The sequence below is a fragment of the Borostomias antarcticus genome (genome assembly GCF_949987555.1).
Source record: "Borostomias antarcticus genome assembly, chromosome: 19".
NCBI lineage: Eukaryota > Metazoa > Chordata > Actinopteri > Stomiiformes > Stomiidae > Borostomias > Borostomias antarcticus.
The window spans coordinates 18,588,616-18,609,157 of NC_140252.1; the positions used below are offsets into that span (position 1 = coordinate 18,588,616).

General features: G+C 49.1%; 1 protein-coding gene across 1 annotated transcript in view; it reads right to left on the bottom strand.

Moving 5' to 3' along the window:
• adgb (androglobin) overlaps nt 1–20,162 on the bottom strand; it is a gene marked incomplete at both ends in the record, with an annotated part of 42,737 nt that extends 22,575 nt beyond the window's left edge. Inside the window, 12 exon segments of the mRNA XM_084454053.1 lie at nt 2,168–2,252; nt 2,617–2,791; nt 4,922–5,016; nt 8,429–8,533; nt 9,012–9,202; nt 10,300–10,386; nt 12,735–12,874; nt 15,660–15,857; nt 16,008–16,079; nt 17,705–17,797; nt 18,441–18,597; nt 20,086–20,162. Coding sequence (XP_084310179.1) covers nt 2,168–2,252; nt 2,617–2,791; nt 4,922–5,016; nt 8,429–8,533; nt 9,012–9,202; nt 10,300–10,386; nt 12,735–12,874; nt 15,660–15,857; nt 16,008–16,079; nt 17,705–17,797; nt 18,441–18,597; nt 20,086–20,162 — 1,475 coding nt within the window.
• Between the last annotated feature and the right edge of the window lie 380 nt (nt 20,163–20,542).

Here is a 20,542-nt window from a genome sequence, read left to right on the forward strand (position 1 = left end):
ACAAACAAACGTCATACACATCAAATGCTACCGTATATCACACACACATGACACATTATCACAGTAAAGAGGATCTAGCAACCCACACGCCGCATTAATCACACACACACACACACACACACACACACACACACACACACACACACACACACGTGGCCATCCGGCAAACAACACTTCACAAAGGTCAACACGCACTACAGAACAGTGCTTCAACCTACTGAACACTAACGGCAGAAAGAAGCGTCCACTGGGGTACATCTCTTCCCCTCGACACAAACAACGTCAACACATCGGCGCTGGTCAAACCAGAGAACAAACGTGGGCTTGTGAGAGTGTATGAGGTCTGCTGGGTCCCGGGCCGGACCAGGAGTACAGTAGAGAGAGCTCCTGATTGGTAGACAGACAGATAGATGAGCTGGGGGGGTTGAGGGGCGGGCTGAGCAGCGCCCACGCTGCTGAGGGGAGAAGCTAGGGAGACGCCGGCTGATTGGCTGGCTGACGGACTGACTGGTTGGCTGATGGACTGACTAGCTGACTGACTGGGTGACTGACTGACTGACTGGGTGACTGACTGACTGACTGGGTGACTGACTGACTGGGTGACTGACTGACTGACTGACTGACTGACTGACTGACTGACTGACTGACTGACTGACTGACTGGGTGACTGACTGACTGACTGGGTGACTGACTGACTGACTGACTGACTGACTGACTGACTGACTGACTGGGTGACTGACTGACTGACTGACTGGGTGACTGACTGACTGACTGACTGACTGACTGACTAGCTGACTGACTGACTGGGTGACTGACTGACTGACTGACTGACTGACTGACTAGCTGACTGACTGACTGGGTGACTGACTGACTGACTGACTGACTGACTGACTGACTGACTGACTGACTGACTGACTGACTGACTGACTGACTGGGTGACTGACTGACTGACTGACTGGGTGACTGACTGACTGACTGACTGACTGACTGACTAGCTGACTGACTGACTGGGTGACTGACTGACTGACTGACTGACTGACTGACTGACTAGCTGACTGACTGACTGGGTGACTGACTGACTGACTGACTGACTGACTGACTGACTGACTGACTGACTGGTTGTTTCCATTCAACAGAAGATCAAGAGAGAACATCATGTTCAGTGTGTGTGTGTGTGTGTGTGTGTGTGTGTGTGTGTGTTTGAATGTTACAGCGTGTGTGTGTGTGTGTGTGTGGGGGGTACTGTACATTACAGTATGTGTATACATTACAGTGCATGTGTGTGCGTGCGTGTGTGTGTCTGCGTGCGTGTGTATGTGGTTTAGGGTCAAAGCCGCGACCCCATTATTCCCACAACCGTCCGTTCCCACTTGACGTACGACTGGTTTTACAGAAAACTGACATGAGACTTGTTTTTTGTTTTAAATCAGTGAAGCAAACAATTTACAAAACGAAAAGGACAGTTTTTAAAGGAATGACAACTTTATATTAGAACAATCTCCTGCACAATCAAGTGTATCATGGAGGCCGCAACCTCTTATGATTTCCTAATTCCATTTGCCCCTGTCAAATGAGTTCCTAATTAAATCTTTCCCTGTGAATACGTCATGTAAAAGCAACAGATGTCCATGTCCTGAGCTATTTCCTTGTTTATTGAGTCGGCAAATATCAGCCTACAGCCGACTCGGAATGACACATGGCAATGGCTCTACCATGAAATTCCAAAAACCAGAGGCTTTCATGGATATCGAATATCTAATATTATACAATCATATTCTATTTAAACAAATGAACAATTGACAAGCACACATGCTTTTGCCTCTGGCTATTTCCAGCGTCTGTAAAGTACAATTAAACTTTTTGCGATGGGACAGGGAAATAGGCCTAGGCCCTTTGGGGGAGACCTGCGTGTGAACGCACCGCTCCCCCCGGCTTTGGGGGAGACCTGCGTGTGAACGCACCGCTCCCCCCGGCTGTGGGGGAGACCTGCGTGTGAACGTACCGCTCCCCCCGGCTTTGGGGGAGACCTGCGTGTGAACGTACCGCTCCCCCCGGCTTTGGGGGAGACCTGCGTGTGAACGCACCGCTCCCCCCGGCTTTGGGGGAGACCTGCGTGTGAACGTATCGCTCCCCCCTGGCTTTGGGGGAGACCTGCGTGTGAACGTACCGCTCTGAGGTAACTGGGAGGAGTCTGGAGTTGAGGAAGGGGCTGCAGACCTCGATGAACTGGTCAGGCTTCACCGGGGCTCGCTCTGAGGGGAGACCACACACACACACACACACACACACACACACACACACACACACACACACACACACCACGTCATGACGGGGGCAGTCCACAATGCTCCTCTTCCCATGTCCAACTCAATTTCTCCCTCCCTCGCTCCCTCGCTACCCCTCTGTTCACCCACCTCCCTCCCCCTCCCTCCATCTCTGCCTTCCCTCCCTCTACTCTCTTAATCCCTCCCTCCGTCTCTCTCCCCTCTCTCTCTCTCTCCTGCCCCTCTCTCTCCTGCCCCTCTCTTTCACCCCTCTCTCTCCTACCCCCCTCCACTCCCCCCCTCTCTCCCTCTCCCTTCTCTCTCCCCCTCTCTCTCTCTCTCTCTCTCTCACCGTGGGGTTCGTCCGTCACCAGGCTCTCCTTGCGCGGGCGGACGAGTTTCCAGCGGGGCGTGGGCGGCGGCCTGGGCGGAGCCACCAGGGGGCAGGAGCGAGTCCGGCTCAGCAGCACCGGGTGGCTGTGCAGGAGAGACAGGCCGTAGAGACGCAGGCGCTGAGAAGAGTCCGCCTGGGGAGACCCAACCAGGAGACGCTGATTATCTGTCCGTCCATCTGTCCATCCATCCGTCCATCCATCTATCCGTCCGTCCATCCATCCATCCATCTATCTATCTTTCTATCTATCGAATATACTCATTATCGTGTCCCCTAAAGTATCTACAGTGTCTGTCTGTCTGTCTGTCTGTCTGTCTGTCTGTCTGTCTGTCTGTCTGTCTGTCTGTCTATCTATCTATCTATCTATCTATCTATCTATCTATCTATCTATCTATCTATCTATCTATCTATCTATCTATCTATCTATCTATCTATCTATCTATCTATCTATCTATCTATCTATCTATCTAATCTACCCCCCAAAGCCCCTACCACCACCCAGATCTGAGTGGATCGGATAGGTGAAAGCAATATGGCGGCGCTTTCCATTCCAGCCAATCGGTTGCGGTTGCTGGCACGGCAGACGACCTCCTGTCAGGTCCCCTCAGATCTCCAGAAGTGCTCGTACTGTAGGGTCAGGGGCCGGGCTGTCCCCGCTAGGGCCGTCCCCTCTAACCGCTGCTATTCTAGGATCAGTTTCTGGTCCTCTCCATGGTCAGGGTTGTAGGGTAAAATTAAGTAAGTAGCCTTGAGAATCAATGGTTCTGGGGCCGTATGACAGAAACACGTCCTATCTGATGCGGCGGCTGTAGCTCAGTCGGTAGAGCGGGTCGTTCAGTGATCGAAGGGTCAGTGGTTCGAATCCCAGCTCCGACTGTCCACATGTCGAAGTGTCCTTGAGCAAGACACCTAACCCCAAATTGCTCCCAATGAGCAGGTTAGCACCTTGCATGGCAGCTGCCGCCATTGGTGTGTGAATGTGTGTGTGAATGGGTGAATGAGAGGCCATTGTAAAGCGCTTTGAGTGCCGCTAAGGTGGAAAAGCGCTATAGTGCAGTCCATTTACCATCTTAAGATTTTAGATAGGATAGGACAGTTCAGATAAGATTTCCCCGGATTTGGTATTACAGAAGCAAATCCTAAATATCTTTAGGCATCCTATCTTATCTTGCTTCGTCCTATCTTGAAGTTGGGAAATCCTAACTACTCAATCCAACACCGGTTATCAATGTTTATGTCTGTTACCAAGCAACTGCAGTCATTTTATGTATGACTCGTCCGGGGATCGAACCCCCAACCTCCCAACCTCAGGGTGGACACTCTAACCACAAGGCCACAACTAGAGTGAGTTGATGGCGGTCCGTGGGGGAGTAGCGGTCTAAGCACCAACGTGTCGGAGCAGCTGCCCATCAGCGACCGGGGGGTTCGCGCCCCGGCACCGCCTCTCTACAGCGACCCCGCCAGGCTCGGGAGGAGAGTCGGGCAGCTGGCTCTCTCTCTCCCAGACGGCAGGCCGGGGGGGTCGCGCGACGCGCCCTCCGAAGCGGCGACAGGGGTCGACCGGATGGTGGACGGGGTGTGCTTGGCAACCAAATTGGGCAAAAATGGGATCAAATCCAAAAGACATTTAGGAGAGTGGAGTCTGATGTGTCCGTAATGAGATGGACGGTCTAATCGGGGGTGGCGGAGAGAACTTCTGGCTTAAGAAGGACTACCTCTTCCAGTAATAACTGTATGTCATTTTTAAGTACATGTTCGCTTAGTGCGCAGGCACTGTAACGGGCCCTCGGGCTTAGAGAGTCCCATCTTGTACTCGGAGATGAATAAAAGTGTTTCCATCTTATCTTCTCTCTAGTAATTGTGTGTGTGCCTGCATGCGTGCATGTGCATGTGTGTGCGTTTGCGTGTGTGTGTGTGTGTGTATATGTGTGTGCGTGTGTATGTGTGTGTGCCTGCATGCGTGCATGTGTGTGCGTTTGCGTGTGTGTGTGTGTGTGTGTATGTGCGTGTGTGTGTGTGTATGTGCGTGTGTGTGGATATGTGTGTGTGTGTATGTGTGTGTGTGTGTGTGTGTGTATGTGTGTGTATATGTGTGTGTGTATATGTGTGTGTGTGTATGTGTATGTGCGTGTGTGTGTATATGTGTGTGTGTATATGTGTGTGTGTGTGTGTGTGTGTGTGTATGTGTGTGTGTGTGCGTGTGTGTGTGTGTGTGGCTGAGCTGCTGTGGCATTGCGAGGGGGTTAGAGAGGAACCATGGTACCATCTGGCCCAGCGCTGAGGTCTTCTCCTCCAGCAGGTGCAGGGGCTGATAGCTGGCACACACCACCATCTCTGGAGCAGGGGGGGGGGCAGAGCCTGGAGACACACACACACACACACGCACACACACACACGCACACACACGCACACACACACACACACACACACACGCACACGCACACGCACACGCACACGCACAGAGATTAGCTCAGAAGTACCCCTGGGTCAGCTGAGGATGGTCAACCCGGTGAGATAAGGAAGGATGGATTAGACACGTCTGACAAAGCAGAACGAAAAAAGGAACCTCTTCTGGAGAGAGAGGAATAATCTCCTCATCTCCCTCCTCCCCGGTCTGGTTCCACCGCCGGCGCAGAGCCGGCAGACGGACCCCGCGGCGCCAGATAAGCGCGAGGGAGAGAGAGAGAGGCCTGCGGGGCTATCGGACACGGGATCTGCCGTCGGCGGCGAAATCTCACCACCGCCCGATCACGAGGTGCGCGCGCGTGCCGACCAGGAGACCGCGGGGGGAATCGATTTGGAGGATCCGGGGGGGGGGGGCGTGGAGGGGGACCGTCTCCACTGGAGAAGCGACCACGCGCTGATTTTGAACGGTCTGAAACGAGGCGTACGAGGCGTGAAAACTTCACCGGCGGATTGAAAATGAGAATGCGATGTGTAGGCGATGTCTAAATGGGTTCGTTTTGGGGGGTTGTTTCCGCATCCGTGCGCATGTATGTGTGTGTGTGTTTGTGTGTGTGTGTGTTAGTAAGTGTTTAATTTGCCTAAAGCACAAAAAATGTAGTATCGGTACCTAATCATGTACGTCACTTCCTTTTTAATCCTTCCTCATATTAATTATCTTCAAGCTGAGAGTCAAGGAGACATTGTGTGTGTGTGTGTGTGTGTGTGTGTGTGTGTGTGTGTGTGTGTGTGTGTGTGTGTGTGTGTGTGTGTGTGTGTGTGCGTGTGTGTGTGTGTTGGAGAGATAGAATCAGAGAAAGCCAGGAGGAGGATGAGCCAGAGGAAACCCACGCTGATATCAATCAGCACGGCTGCACTTCTCACAAACCTACATCCAATTCATCCTTTCTACCGACCGCATCACCACAAATCCAGCTCTGTCTGCCCTATCTATAATAATACTACCCCCTATCTATAATAATACTACCCCCTATCTATAATAATACTACCCCCTATCTATAATAACACTACCCCCTATCTATAATAATACTACCCCCCTATCTATAATAATACTACCCCCTATCTAAACTAACACTACCCCCCTATCTATAATAATACTACCCCCCTATCTATAATAATACTACCCCCTATCTAAACTAACACTACCCCCCTATCTATAATAATACTACCCCCCTATCTATAATAACACTACCCCCTATCTATAATAATACTACCCCCTATCTATAATAACACTACCCCCCTATCTATAATACTACTACCCCCTATCTAAACTAACACTACCCCCTATCTATAATACTTCTACCCCCTATCTATAATAATACTACCCCCTATCTATACTAACACTACCCCCTATCTATAGTAACACTACCCCCCTATCTATAATAATACTACCCCCTATCTATAATAATACTACCCCCTATCTAAACTAACACTACCCCCCTATCTATACTAACACTACCCCCTATCTATAATAACACTACCCCCTATCTATAATAATACTACCCCTATCTATAATACTACTACCCCCTATCTATACTAACACTACCCCCTATCTATAATAACACTACCCCCTATCTATAATAATACTACCCCCCTATCTATAATAACACTACCCCCTATCTATAATAACACTACCCCCCTATCTAAACTAACACTACCCCCTATCTATAATAATACTACCCCCCTATCTATAATAATACTACCCCCTATCTAAACTAACACTACCCCCTATCTATAATAACACTACCCCCTATCTATAATAATACTACCCCCTATCTATAATAATACTACCCCCCTATCTATAATAATACTACCCCCTATCTAAACTAACACTACCCCCCAATCTATAATAATACTACCCCCTATCTATAATAACACTACCCCCCTATCTAAACTAACACTACCCCCTATCTATAATAATACTACCCCCCTATCTATAATAATACTACCCCCTATCTAAACTAACACTACCCCCTATCTATAATAATACTACCCCCTATCTATAATAATACTACCCCCCTATCTATAATAATACTACCCCCTATCTAAACTAACACTACCCCCTATCTATAATAATACTACCCCCTATCTATAATAATACTACCCCCTATCTATAATAATACTACCCCCTATCTATAATAATACTACCCCCTATCTATAATAATACTACCCCCCTATCTATAATAATACTACCCCCTATCTAAACTAACACTACCCCCTATCTAAACTAACACTACCCCCCATCTATAATACTACTACCCCCTATCTATAATAATACTACCCCCTATCTATAATAATACTACCCCTATCTAAACTAACACTACCCCCCTATCTAAAATAATACTACCCCCCATCTATAATACTACTACCCCCTATCTATAATAATACTACCCCCTATCTATAATAATACTACCCCTATCTATACTAATACTACCCCCCTATCTATAATAATACTACCCCCCATCTATAATAATACTACCCCCCTATCTATACTAATACTACCCCCCTATCTATAATAATACTACCCCCCATCTATAATAATACTACCCCCCTATTTAAACTAACACTCCCTCCCTATCTATAATACTACTATCCCCTATCTATAATAATACTACCCCCTATCTATCCCAACCATTAACCATGGTTAATCAACCATGTGATTTACACATCTAATCAGCTGCTCATCTCCATATTGTATGAGGAAAGAGGAAGGGAGACAGGAAGTGATGCGTGAACTGGCAACCCAGGCCATTTCCTATTGGCTTAGGTGGGCTGGGGGGGTTAGGGGTTGGTTTTAGGACGTGCCAGAGGGCCCAGAGTTTTCCTGACATGTAGACTTGGTAAAAGTCGTTGGTCCCATGTTATGAATGTTGTAGGGGGGTTAGGTACTGTATAGAGTTGGAATTATTTATGGATGTTTTCAGAGAGTGTGTTTCTGCATGACAATGAAATATTAATAGACACCCTCCTTACTGACTGAATAATGGATGTGGGGGGAAGATGGAGCTTTGTGTACAGAACACACACACACACACACATACACACAGATAATATATTGTACATGTATACACACACACACTCATATGTTTTGCTCATCCATGCAGGTAGTGCACTTAAGAATTACAAAAAAAAACAGGTGTGTGTGTGTATGTACACGTGATATTTACAATACATTTGTGTGTGTGTGTGTGTGTGTGTGTGTGTGTGTTTGTGTGTGTGTGTGTGTGTGTGTGTGTGTGTGTGTTTGTGCGTATGTGTGCGTCTGTGTGTGTGTGTGTGTGTGTGTGTGTGTGTGTGTGTGTCCTACTCTCTGCCGCGGGTTGACTGGTGGGGTTGGGCTGGACCGAGGAGGGCCCGTTCTGGGCCGTCTTCCTGTCCCTGTCCCCCTCCTTCCCTTTCTTCTTGGCCGAATCTGCACAGAAAACAACATTCACTCAACATTCACTTAACATTCACTCAACATTCACTCAACATTCACTTAACATTCAATCAATATTCGCTCAACATTCGCTCAACCTCAAACTGTGATAATTGCGGAGCGAGTGAGAGGCTGTTTCAATTAAACACCACCAATCACAGACAAAGAACCGCTGATCAGCACCTGGGCTGGATCCCTAGACATTTGAATCAGCCGATTAGCTATAACACTCCACGCCCGACAAGATAAAACACTCCCGCTCACACACACACACACACACACACACACACACACACACACACACACACACACACACACACACAAACACAGTAATCCTAATCTAATCAATGACTTAACTGACTCGCTCAATTAGCCGGTGCATAACCAAAAGCAATGCAATCACTGAGTGTGTAATTGAGTTCTATGGCGTACGAGTGGGGAGGAGGGTGGGGGGGGGGGGTCAGACCAGCACCTCTGCCTCTCTCCGGGGTCCTGGTCGCCGCGGGCGACTCGCTCTTGCACCCGCCGGGCCCGGACTCCCTCCCCGCGCCGGGGCCTCCTCCGCCGGCCCCCGGGGCCTTCTCCACGGGGCCCTCCTCCGGGTACCGGAACGGCGGCACGGCCTCCTTCAGGAACTCCCACGCCTTCCCCAGGTACCCGGACCTGCGGCCCACAGACGCGTGAGTCTCCCCGAACCCTCCCGTCCGCCGACAGAACCGCCGTCACTATCCGTTAACGGCGAGCCGACGCCCCCCTCGACTCCACCGATCGCTCCCGACTGTCGCCTGGAACTCCGCTGAAATGCGCCAACTGGCTCAGGTCAAGGCTGGGCTCACGTGATGATGAGCTGACGTTTTGTTCGATTTGTGACAGCTGACCCGTTTAAAAGGGGGGTCCTTCAGCATGTACCGGTACCGCTACGTCTGTGAAGTGTGTGTCGAGGGTCAAGGTTCTGTAGATGTTCTCTTGGCGTCGGGGAGTGTGTACGGTAGGTGCTGCATCGGGCCTGTAAACGGCCCGTACTGTATATTCATGAACAGCCACTGTACGCTCCCCAGCTTTCCCCGCTCGAAACACGGAACATAAACACTGTGATTTGCCGTGAGTAATCGCTGCTGCCGCGCGCTTTCGGCTGACTCACTCACACACACACACACACACACACACACACACACACACACACACACCGCAAAAGCACCCTGTTTTGAAAGGCTTATCCCCTCGACTTGGCCCCGAGCCACGGGTTCCCACAGAGGAGAGGGACTGGAGTCAAAGCTCTCTCTCTCTCCCTCTCTTTCTCTCTCTCTTTCTCTCTGCCTCTCTCTCTCTCACTGCCTCTCTTTCTCTCTCTCTTTCTCTCTGCCTCTCTCTCTCTCTGCCTCTCTCTCTCTCTTTCTCTGCTTCTCTCTCTCTCTCTACCTCTCTGTCTCTCTCTGTCTCTATCTCTGTCACTCTCTCTCTCGGTCTCTCGCTCTCTCTCTCTGCTTCTCTCTCTCCTTGCCTCTCTCTGTCCGTCTGTCTCTCTTTCTCTCTCTCTCTTTGACGTCGAACCCCACCCTCGGCACTTCAACCTCACCGCAGGGCTGCGGCAGTGAGGGAGCGCATGTGTGTGTGTGTGTGTGTGTGCGCCAGAAAGTGAAAGGGGAGGAGGTAAAGAGGGCCGGTGTGTGTGTGGGTGTTTGTCTGCTCTGATAAAGCTGTCAGAAAACCAGAACATTCAGAGACATAAAGAGAGGAGAGGAGGAGGAGGATGAACCTACTGTAAAGGGATGATTTCGGGGACCCAGCCTGTCAGTGCGTGGATGACCGTGAAGTCTCCCAGCTCCTTCCTCTGTTCAGAAACCACGCTGAAAACACACACACACACACACACACACACACATCAGCACTAGAGACATAGGATCAGACAGAATATCATATCAGAGAACTTTAAGGCGAGGCAAGGCAAGTTTATTTGTAGAGCACATTTCAGCGACAAGGCAATTCGAAGTGCTTTACATGAGACATTAAAAGCATCACGACAAAGTGCAACACATAAAAGGTCATATAAAACGAAAATGCAAAAAAGGACATTTAAAACAAAATGCAGGAAAAATAAAATACAGGAATAAAAGTTACAGTGCAGTGTATGAATGATGATGATAACAGGGGCGGCTGTAGCTCAGTTGGTAGAGTGGGTCGTTGGTTCGAATCCCAGCTCCGACTGTCCACATGTCGAAGTGTCCTTGAGCAAGACACCTAACCCCAAATTGCTCCCAATGAGCAGGTTAGCACCTTGCATGGCAGCTGCCGCCATTGGTGTGTGAATGTGTGTGTGAATGGGTGAATGGGAGGCCATTGTAAAGCGCTTTGAGTGCCGCTAAGGTGGAAAAGCGCTATATAAGTGCAGTTCATTTACCATTTCATTTTAAAAAGCTACTTGATTTAAAGTCTTCGGTCTTGATTTAAAGTCTTTAGTCTTGATTTAAAGTATTCAGTCTTGATTTAAAGTCTTCAGTCTTGATTTAAAGTCTTCGGTCTTGATTTAAAGTCTTAAGTCTTGATTTAAAGTCTTCGGTCTTGATTTAAAGTCTTAAGTCTTGATTTAAAGTCTTTAGTCTTGTCTTTAAAGTCTTTAGTCTTGTCTTTAAAGTCTTGAGTCTTGTCTTTAGTAGCGCAGGGCTCTGTCAGATCCCCTCTTACAGGCTGAGTCCCTTCACAGCAGGCAGATTTGACCTGCCAGTAATTAGGAGGCATTGGGAGGCGCACACAGAACACAACTAAGCTGATTCATGCTGTCTCAGATGGTCGGATTCCTCTGTTACAATTGGCCAGGGAGGGGTATGATTAAAAAAAAGAAGAAATATAGTCAGCGTGTGTGTGAGTACAGTATGTGCATGCGTTTGTGTGTGTGTGTGTGCGAGTGTGTGTGTGCGAGTGTGCGTGTGTGTGTGTGTGTGCGAGTGTGTGTATGAGTGTGTGTGTGTGTGCCGTGTGCTGTCTCAAACAGATGGCTGTGGCTCTAATTGGACCTCCAGGGAGCCTGTTCCCAACCTGTCCACTCTCTCAGTTAGTAATAAAATGCCACGAAAAAAAACAAAAAAACAAATCAATAAAAGTTTCCGAGTCGTCTACACGTGCGGACACATCCAATACCCACGACGGAGAAGCTATTAAGGGTCCTAAAAATGTCAGTGGAAACGTACACGCTGTGAATCAACGGGACTTGGAAAAAAGAAAAACGGAAAACAAAACAGCTATGCTGGGCAGAGTGCGCGGGTCCGACGCCTGGGTACGGCTGGTAGCCGGCTCTCTCCTTCCTCTCAACTTTTACGCTTGTTATAAAACATCCACTCCCAGGGAGACTCTGGCTTTCCCTTGCGTCCGGGATGAAACATGAATGCGTCGACCTTTGCAGAGCGTACAGCCACGCGGGTGACGGCCCGCATCCCATAATCCCCGGCGCGCGTACCGGCGGCTCTGATCCGGAGGGTGGGAGGGAGGGCGAGTGAGTAGGGTTTTGCCAAGTCAGCGAAAAGGATGTGGGAATTGTGGGTGTGTGTGCGTGCGTGTTCACTACCTCCCTAGCATGTAGTAATTCCTGTGTAAACAGATGGCATGATGGGTAAAGGATGGCCGGTCTGTGCTCCCTACGCTGGCTGAGCGGTAGAACAGGTCTGACGTGGCTTCTGGGCCTCCTAACTATGAATGCTGGACCACCTGCTGCATGTTCCGGCAGGTAGAACGTCCGCGCACCTCCACAGGCCGGCGCTGAGGAGCACAGGGAGGGTTTCTGCCCCCTCAGGGGGCAGTATTGGAGGGGAGGTTTAGTAGGCTAGTATAGTAGTATAGAAGAGTATGGCGGTCTAGGGCTGGGTTAAAAAAATCGCTGAATTCCAAAATCGATCTTTTATTTAATGAAGGAATGAATAAATTAAGGAATGAATAGTTCATTAATTCATTCAATGATTCATTCATTCATTCATTTTTGGAAATCAGTATCGATACCCAGCCCTAATATTGATGTGTTGCATAACTTGGCAGTCATGTAATTAAGGTTACAGCTAAAAAGTAACACTAACCGAATCGATATTGAATTGAATCGATTCGAATTGAATTGTGATAATCGATTCTGAACCTTGTGAATCGGAATCGAATCGATTCTTGAAATTCGAATCGATATCCAGCCCTATGGCGGTCGGCGTGTCTGACGTACTCAGTGTTGGCCAGTTTAATGATGGCCTTGGCCAGCAGCATGGGCCACAGCTCTGATTGGCTGGCGGTGGCAGGGAACAGCAGGTTGTCGTCCTCGTCAAACGGCAAGGTGTCGTCCACGGTGATCTTCCTCCAGCAACCCTATAGATGGAGAGAGGGGGAGAGAGGGAGAGAGACGGGGAGGGAGAGAGAGAGAGGGAGAGAGAGGGAGCGAGAGAGAGGGAGTGAGAGAGTAAGAGGGAGAGAGGGAGAGAGAGGGAGAGGGAGAGGGGGAGAGAGAGAGAGGGAGAGAGAAAGGGAGTGAGAGGGAGGGAGAGAGGGAGAGAGAGAGAGAGTAAGAGGGAGAGGGAGAGAGGGAGAGAGAGGGAGAGGGGGAGAGAGAAAGAGGGAGAGAGAGGGAGAGAAAGAGGGAGAGAGAGTAAGAGAGAGAAGGAGAGAGAAAGGGAGTAAGAGGGAGGGAGAGAGGGAGAGAGGGAGAGAGAGTAAGAGGGAGAGGGGAGAGAGCGAGAATAAGATTGAGAGAGAGAGAGAGAAAGAAAGAGGAAGAGACCGAGAATAAGAAGGAGAGAGAGGGAGAGAGGGGGAGAGAGAGGGAGAGAGAGAGAAGGAGAGAGAAAGGGAGTAAGAGGGAGGGAGACTAGCATCATTGTACAAGGTGAGAGAGATTGAGAGAGTGTGAAGATTGGGTGAGGGTTTAGGGAGAGAGATGGCGCGGGGAGATGGTTCAACAGAACAAAAACAGAATTTCTCTCAATCAGAAAAATCCGATTGAGAGAAATTGCCAACGGGAGCTCGTCATGGGGGTTCATTTCATTACAGACCATTATAAAACTGAAACTGAGACTTGCTGAGACGTACTGTGTAAAATATATATATATATATATATATATATATATATATATACGGTTTTCATTCTTCTGATTCCTTTTATAATGGCTACACACAGTAATCAGATTGCCCTCGGCCAGGCAGTCGAGGTTCAGACGACGGCGGAATATTATGTGTTCAGCCGCTTCAATCGATTTGCTGCTGAAGACATCGGGGGCTAATCCGATTGCGACTGCATCAGCGCTCGTCTTTGTCGGCATAGCGCCGCTCGAGACGGAGCGCTGTCCGTGGCTCTGCACACAGCTATTGTTCATGTGTCGCTCGTTGTTTGATAGCGGCATCCTTGAGTGTGGTTCCACTCACACACACACAGAAGGGTGGCAATATGTCTAGCTGTGTGTGACACTCCTACGTCGTCGAGTAATGACAGCCGGCACCGGTGGCTGTGAACCTCGACCGCCCAGCAGCCCTGCTTCTGCTGTAGGTCTCCTGCCGCCCACGGGGACTAGCATAATATACATTTAGCTGTAGCTCTCTCTCTCTCTCTCTCTCTCAATTAGCATCAGCTAGCTGCTGGCTAGCATCGTGTCTCATGTCAGTAGCTGTTAGACTCATCCTCTGCTGCAGACTGACTGACTGACTGACTGACTGACTGACTGACTGGTTGACTGACTGACTGACTGACTGACTGGTTGACTGACTGACTGACTGACTGACTGGTTGACTGACTGACTGGTTGACTGACTGACTGAATGACTGACTGACTGACTGGTTGACTGACTGACGGCGTTCCGGGGGTCTTCACAGTGGACCAGCAGGGGGTCTCTGTCTGCAGACACAGGCTGTAATCTGACTGACTGTTCACAGCTGTGCCCCCCCCCCCCCAACCCCCTGAGGAAACACAATTCTCTCTCTCTCTCTCTCTCTCTCTCTCTCTCTCTCCTCTACTCCCCCATCTTAATCATCACCCCCAGGAGCAGCTCACCCTCCCCACTGATGAGAGAAAGAGAGAGAGAGAAACATTGTGAGAGAGGGAGTGTGAGTCAGGGGAGAGCTTTAAGAGAGAGATGGAGGGAGGAGGAAGAGAGGAGAGAGAGATGGAGGGAGGAGGAAGAGAGGAGAGAGAGCTGAGGAGTGGTAGAAAGAGTGGGAGGAGGAGAGTGAGATGAAGCTAGCGCGAGAGACGGGGAGGGAGAGAGACGAGAGAAAGAAAGAGAGAGAGAGAGAATTGTGTTTCCTCGTCCATCCATTAGCATGCGGTTAATGTAGGAAGGCGAGCCGCTGCTGGTACAGTATGGTGTAATCGTTCCCATCGGCGGGCGAAGTCAGGCAGCTGCTGGAGGCGCCGTTATCGATATCTCCACTGTTGACTCAGCCCCCTCAACAAAGCGGCGTCCGCGACAGGACCCGTCGGCATCTCAATCCATCAATATCGCCCTGTTATTCTGTTAGAGAAGCCGCCTCGGGTCGACTACAATCCACCTTCTGAATAGAAATGGGATCTTTATGTGAGCCCACGGTTGATCCGAGACGTTTTAGGCGCATGGGAGCTACGGCTTCCGGGAGAAAAATAAAATAAAATGCCACTTTCCGTGACCGCCCGCCGGCGCCTCTGCCGACATCGCCCTACGACGTCACCCGACCGCCCGACGACTCAAAATTCACCTCTTCAAGAAGTACTACCCAGAACCTTCCTCTTAAGCATCTATTGTATTTATAGTTTGCTACTCTTGCACTTCAGCACTAGATTATGCTCTTAGTCACTTGTTTAGAAAGGAGATGCGCGTGTGAGTTCTGGTACACTGACTATCTAAAGTACGTTAAATGAAATTATTGTAAGTCGCTTTGGATGAAAGCGTCAGCTAAATGACTGTAATGCAATGTAATATATTGTGTTCCTCTTTCCACCTGACACCTGGGATACAGCCTACTGTTGCGCTCTGGGTATCGGGCTCTGGTGATTCAACGCTGTCAGAGCGTGGCGGTGAATTCAAACGTTCGGACGACACAAACGGGAACGCCGTTCGGTTCACCGTCGAAGGCGGGGACGACCCCTCGCTGATGACCGGCTGACGGCACGGCCTGGACCGATGCTCACCATCCAGTAGAGCTTGACCACGTACTTCCCGTAGGGGTTGTAGAGGGGCACGTGACCCCTCGTGACCTTACACAGGGAGTAGATGTGCTCCCAGGGCCGCCACCCGGTACCAGACCCGTCAGCACACAGCTGCTCCCCTGACGGGCCGTTACAGACCCTCCACACGATGTAGATCTCACTGATCATCCACCTGATCAGCTGAGAGAGAGAGAGAGAGAGAGAGAGAGAGACAGAGAGAGAGAGAGAGAGAGAGAGAGAGAGAGAGAGAGAGGGTTGTATTGATAGAATGTCAACGGTGCGGTCCAGTAATCAATAGGCTGGGGAATCAATGCGGTGGGGAAGGCTCACCTCGCTGGAGATCAGGTGCTGATTGGCCGACGTCAGGTCGAAGGCGGCTTCGTTCTCCACAACCGCGGGAGGCTAGAACGGAGAACGCGGAGCGCGTGACGCTTCGCGCCGGTCAAAATGAAATACAACAGCAACGGGAGGGTTTCTTTCTAATGCACTTAGTAACCTGTGACTCCCATCTACAATACGCGGTAAACAGGCAGGGGTCAGCCCGGCGCACCGGCTCTCCCTGGAGCCGAGGGACGCTCGTCAGCGCGGACCGGCGTGTTGGGAACGGCGCGAGGCGTCCAGTGGATTAGCCTCCGAGCGACGCGGGTCATCCGTTTAAAATGGAAATATTCACGGGGCTCAATCAGCTCAACGCAAACAGGCTCCCCCCCCCCCCCCCGGAGGCCGCGTTCGCAATGAATATCTGATTAGGGAGTTAACAGACTCCAACAGGCCTCTAATCAGATAGGAATGAGAAACTCCAGCCAGCGACAGTGGGAAGATAAGTTTGTCGCTTTGGGTCGGGGGGGGGGAGAGGATGAAGCGATGGGGGGGGGGGATTTTTTTTCCCATCTCCACTTCTCCTCTCAGAGCGCAAATTCAATCGTCATGGCAACCGTACTTTTTTTAAACGCCTGCATCCTCGACTCCTTCCGTCGATTAAAGGGGATTCTGGGAGGCGGCGCCGACGGCGTCCCGTCGCCTCCGACGGCGTGAGCGACAACGTCCCCCGCGCTCTCCCCCCTTTTTTACAGCAGAATTAGTGAAACGCTTTTTTTGACACGGCGGGGTCGCATGGCGCCTGACCTGCTGCACTGCGTAGGCGCCCGATTCAAAGAGCCGTGGAGCTTAATGGCTCGGCGTCGAGCGGGAAGCCGGGGAGTGGGGGGGAACGCGGAGCGGTGTAATTAACGGCGTGGGCCGATGTTATGATGGGTACGCACGCGCGCACGGAGAAGGGTCGGCCTTAATTGGGACACGCACACGGGGTTAACAGCCGTTCAGTAGATTCCTGCACACTGCTGTACCTTGATGGGCCTCAGCTGCCTCGGACGGCTGTCTCTGACCATCCCAACGCAGTGTCGGTGTAAACGCAGTCAGTCGGTGTACATTTTCTCAATCAATCAATCAATCAAAGCTTTATATGTATAGCGCATTTCATACACAGAGGCAACACAATGCGCTTTACAGAGAACAAGGGAGGTGGGCATAGGTACCACCCCTACATATTCCAGAGGGAAGCAAAAAAACAGTTTCACCCGGGGGCCAGAAAAGTGAGCTGTAAAAATTGTTCCCTGACCCCTCTCAACGAGACGATCGAGCAAGCTCCTGGAGTATGTTTTGTCCAACGGCTAAGAACATTTATATAGCAATGAATTACATTAAATTACATTTTCAGAGCAAAAAGGGCTAAAAACATCATATGAGAGACATGGTAAACACTGGTGTATGTCTGTGTGTGCGTGAGGGTGAGTGTGCCTGGGTCCAGATAGAGGCAGGGGTTGGGGTAGGAAAAGGATACGGACCCGGGTTAAGGTGAGGGGAAGGGGATCTGAGCCCAGCACTGGTGTATGTCTGTGTGTGCGTGAGTGTAAGTGTGCCTGGGTCTAAGGTGATTATCATGACATTGCTGGCATTATCACCCTAAGGGATGTGATTTGAATGTAATTTGTTTGTCTTTTTGAGACCAAGACAAAAACCCATCTGACCTTAGTGAGAATGAACTCTGACGGCCGCTTCCACGAGTGCACCTTCAGGGATGGAGGAAGGTCAACCTTTCCTTCCGGGTCCTCGAAGAACGGCTGTGGACAAACGCCACCAGGCATTCACACTACAGTCAGGCAGTACTGTACACTCATAGTCTCACGCACACAGTAGCTACTAGGGAAGCACCGATATGAACATTTTGGCCGATACCAACACTACAGTCAGGTCACTATAGCTAGGGTGGTGGCGGATCAAGTTCAAGTTTGCAACAGTATGTAACAGTACAAGACATACAGGCGCTGTGCATTGGAATTCTTGGTCCTGCTCCTCTACACAGTTGCTTAACAATTGTATGTGTAACGTAAATGTGAATATTGTAGTATATTAGCCTAGACCTAACAATAAGGCCTATATGAATATGAATATACTACAGTTGAATAATATAATGTTAGCCTGAACTTAAAAAGCCCTAAAAACCTAAAACTAAGTCTAAACCTACAAGGGCCTACCTCAAAATATAGCCTATTAGAATATGAATAATAAAATAACAGATGTACATGTGCAAAGTCATTGTGAAAGTGCAGAAAAACCTGGAAACCTGGAAAATAAGCTAATTGCATGAATCCTCTCATCCCATGGCCTACTCACAGCACTCATCCCATGGCCTAGCCTACTCACAGCACTCATCCCATGGCCTAGCCTACTCACAGCACTCATCCCATGGCTTAGCCTACTCACAGCACTAGGGCTCTTCCCCGCCTTCCCGTCCTTGGTGCCCTTGGCCGCGTCCCATTTCTCGGCGTTGACCTCCGCCTCGTTCCACTCCGGCCAGATGGGGAAACGGCATCTCCTCAGCTCACCCGGACCCTCCGAGGCACTCACCAGGGAGGACCCTCTGGAACACAACAAACAAACAAACAAACAAGCAGGCAGACAACATGGTATCCTTGTAACTGAGGTTACAAATACAAGGAGACCCAGGGTGGGTGTGATTTGTGCGGTGCAACTTTGAAGATGACAATGCCAACGAGAATGACTGATGTCCTGATGACCCTAAAGTTTTAAATCCAATGAATGTGTTCTTCTTTGCATACAACACTGCGGTGTGTAATATCACTGAAACGGGCAGGATTTGCATCTTTATCTAGCTAGGCCTTTATATATGCTATGATATTGATCTCACATAACTGGGATAAGATGAGGAGAGCCCAGGGGCAGGGATTTAAAATCCCTGGCAAGATGCCATGTACAGCTCCTGAAACTAAATTCGGCGCTTTTGGATAGCAGGGAATGGAAGAGCAGACGCCCTTAAACACAGTGCCAGCCAGCTTGCAAGAGTTATGTCTGATCTACATCGTTATTTAACACTTAAAACTGTTAACTTGGATATGCTAACGTTAGACAAGCTATCTGTAGCTCATGTAAACTGATTATGTGATATGTTAACGTTAGTGGAAGAGTGTGTGCTAATAACGCCCACTCTGAGGCGACAGCGTCACCAATTTACTAAAAACGTAAATGTACAAAACCAGATAATTTTTGGTAATATACACTGTAGATTAATGTGTAACTGAAAATGTGCTCTAAACAATTCCGGTATTCAAATCCAACGGCGTTATATTGTTTGTTTTTTTACTGGGTTGCAAACTTTGACAATAACCCTGCAGTTCCTCCCAGCAAACACGCAACGTCAGGGAGACGTTCAGATCACGTCTTAATAACGTCCGTCGGTCCTGAACCCCGTGTGTTCGTCTGCTGGACCCCTCAATATTCACACGTCTGGCTTGGACCCCTCTAAGACGTCTGTGGACGTGCAGAACGGGTCCAATATCTGAACGTTAAAAAAACATTCATTCTGGCTCCTAATTGGATGTCTTTGGACGTCCGAAAAAGACAAAAAAGACATCTAAAAGACGTCTATTAGACGTGTCTTTGCTCAGTGGGATGTTTTTTTTTTTTACTGGGTTGCAAACTTTGACAATAACCCTGCAATTCCTGGCTCAACAGAATGTGTGGTGTAACGTCCCCACTCAGAATAACGTTGGTACAGTAATATGGATATTATATTAATATTATATACTATATTAATATAATATACTCATACAATGACGAGGCGTCGCCAAGCAATATTTTCAGGGCGACACTTCACACAAATCATAGTGATGATTTATGGTCGTTTTTATAGAACTAAACTTGCACATAACAAGCTGAAAATATGAAGGTAGACTGATATGTAATTGTAGGAGAGTCGGTTACTTTCCCTTTGCAGTTTAAAATGTCGCTATAGCACAAGCCCAGAAATCAGTTGTCACTGTGTTTGGGCCTTAATTACGACTTAATACTTAATGAATTATATACATATATCTAGGCTACCCAATCTTACTCTTTATTTGTCTGTCCTTGGGATGAAGTAACCCGGGTGGACGACAACTCTTTTTTCTTCGGCGATGCCTTTGACATTGTGGAGAAAGTTTGCTCAAGCGAATAATTCAGCTAACGGTTTATAGCTTCGACGATAGTTGACCAACAGTTAGTCTTCATCTAACATTAGCTCATTAACGATAGTAACTAATTAAAAACACAGCTGGGTTGACTCAGTGGCTAGTGCTAGCTAGCTAGCCGACTGAGGAAAGTTTGACATGTTGCTAGGCGACGACGACTCCGGAGGAGGGGTAGTTGCTAGTTCCCATAACCGCAGAGATCGGTCCAACTTGGTCCAACCCTAAACTTAACCCTAACCTTAACTCAATCCTATAACCCTAACCGCAACACTAAATCTCACCCTAACCTGAACCAAACCCTATACATCAACCCTACATTTAACCCTTAAACGGCCACTG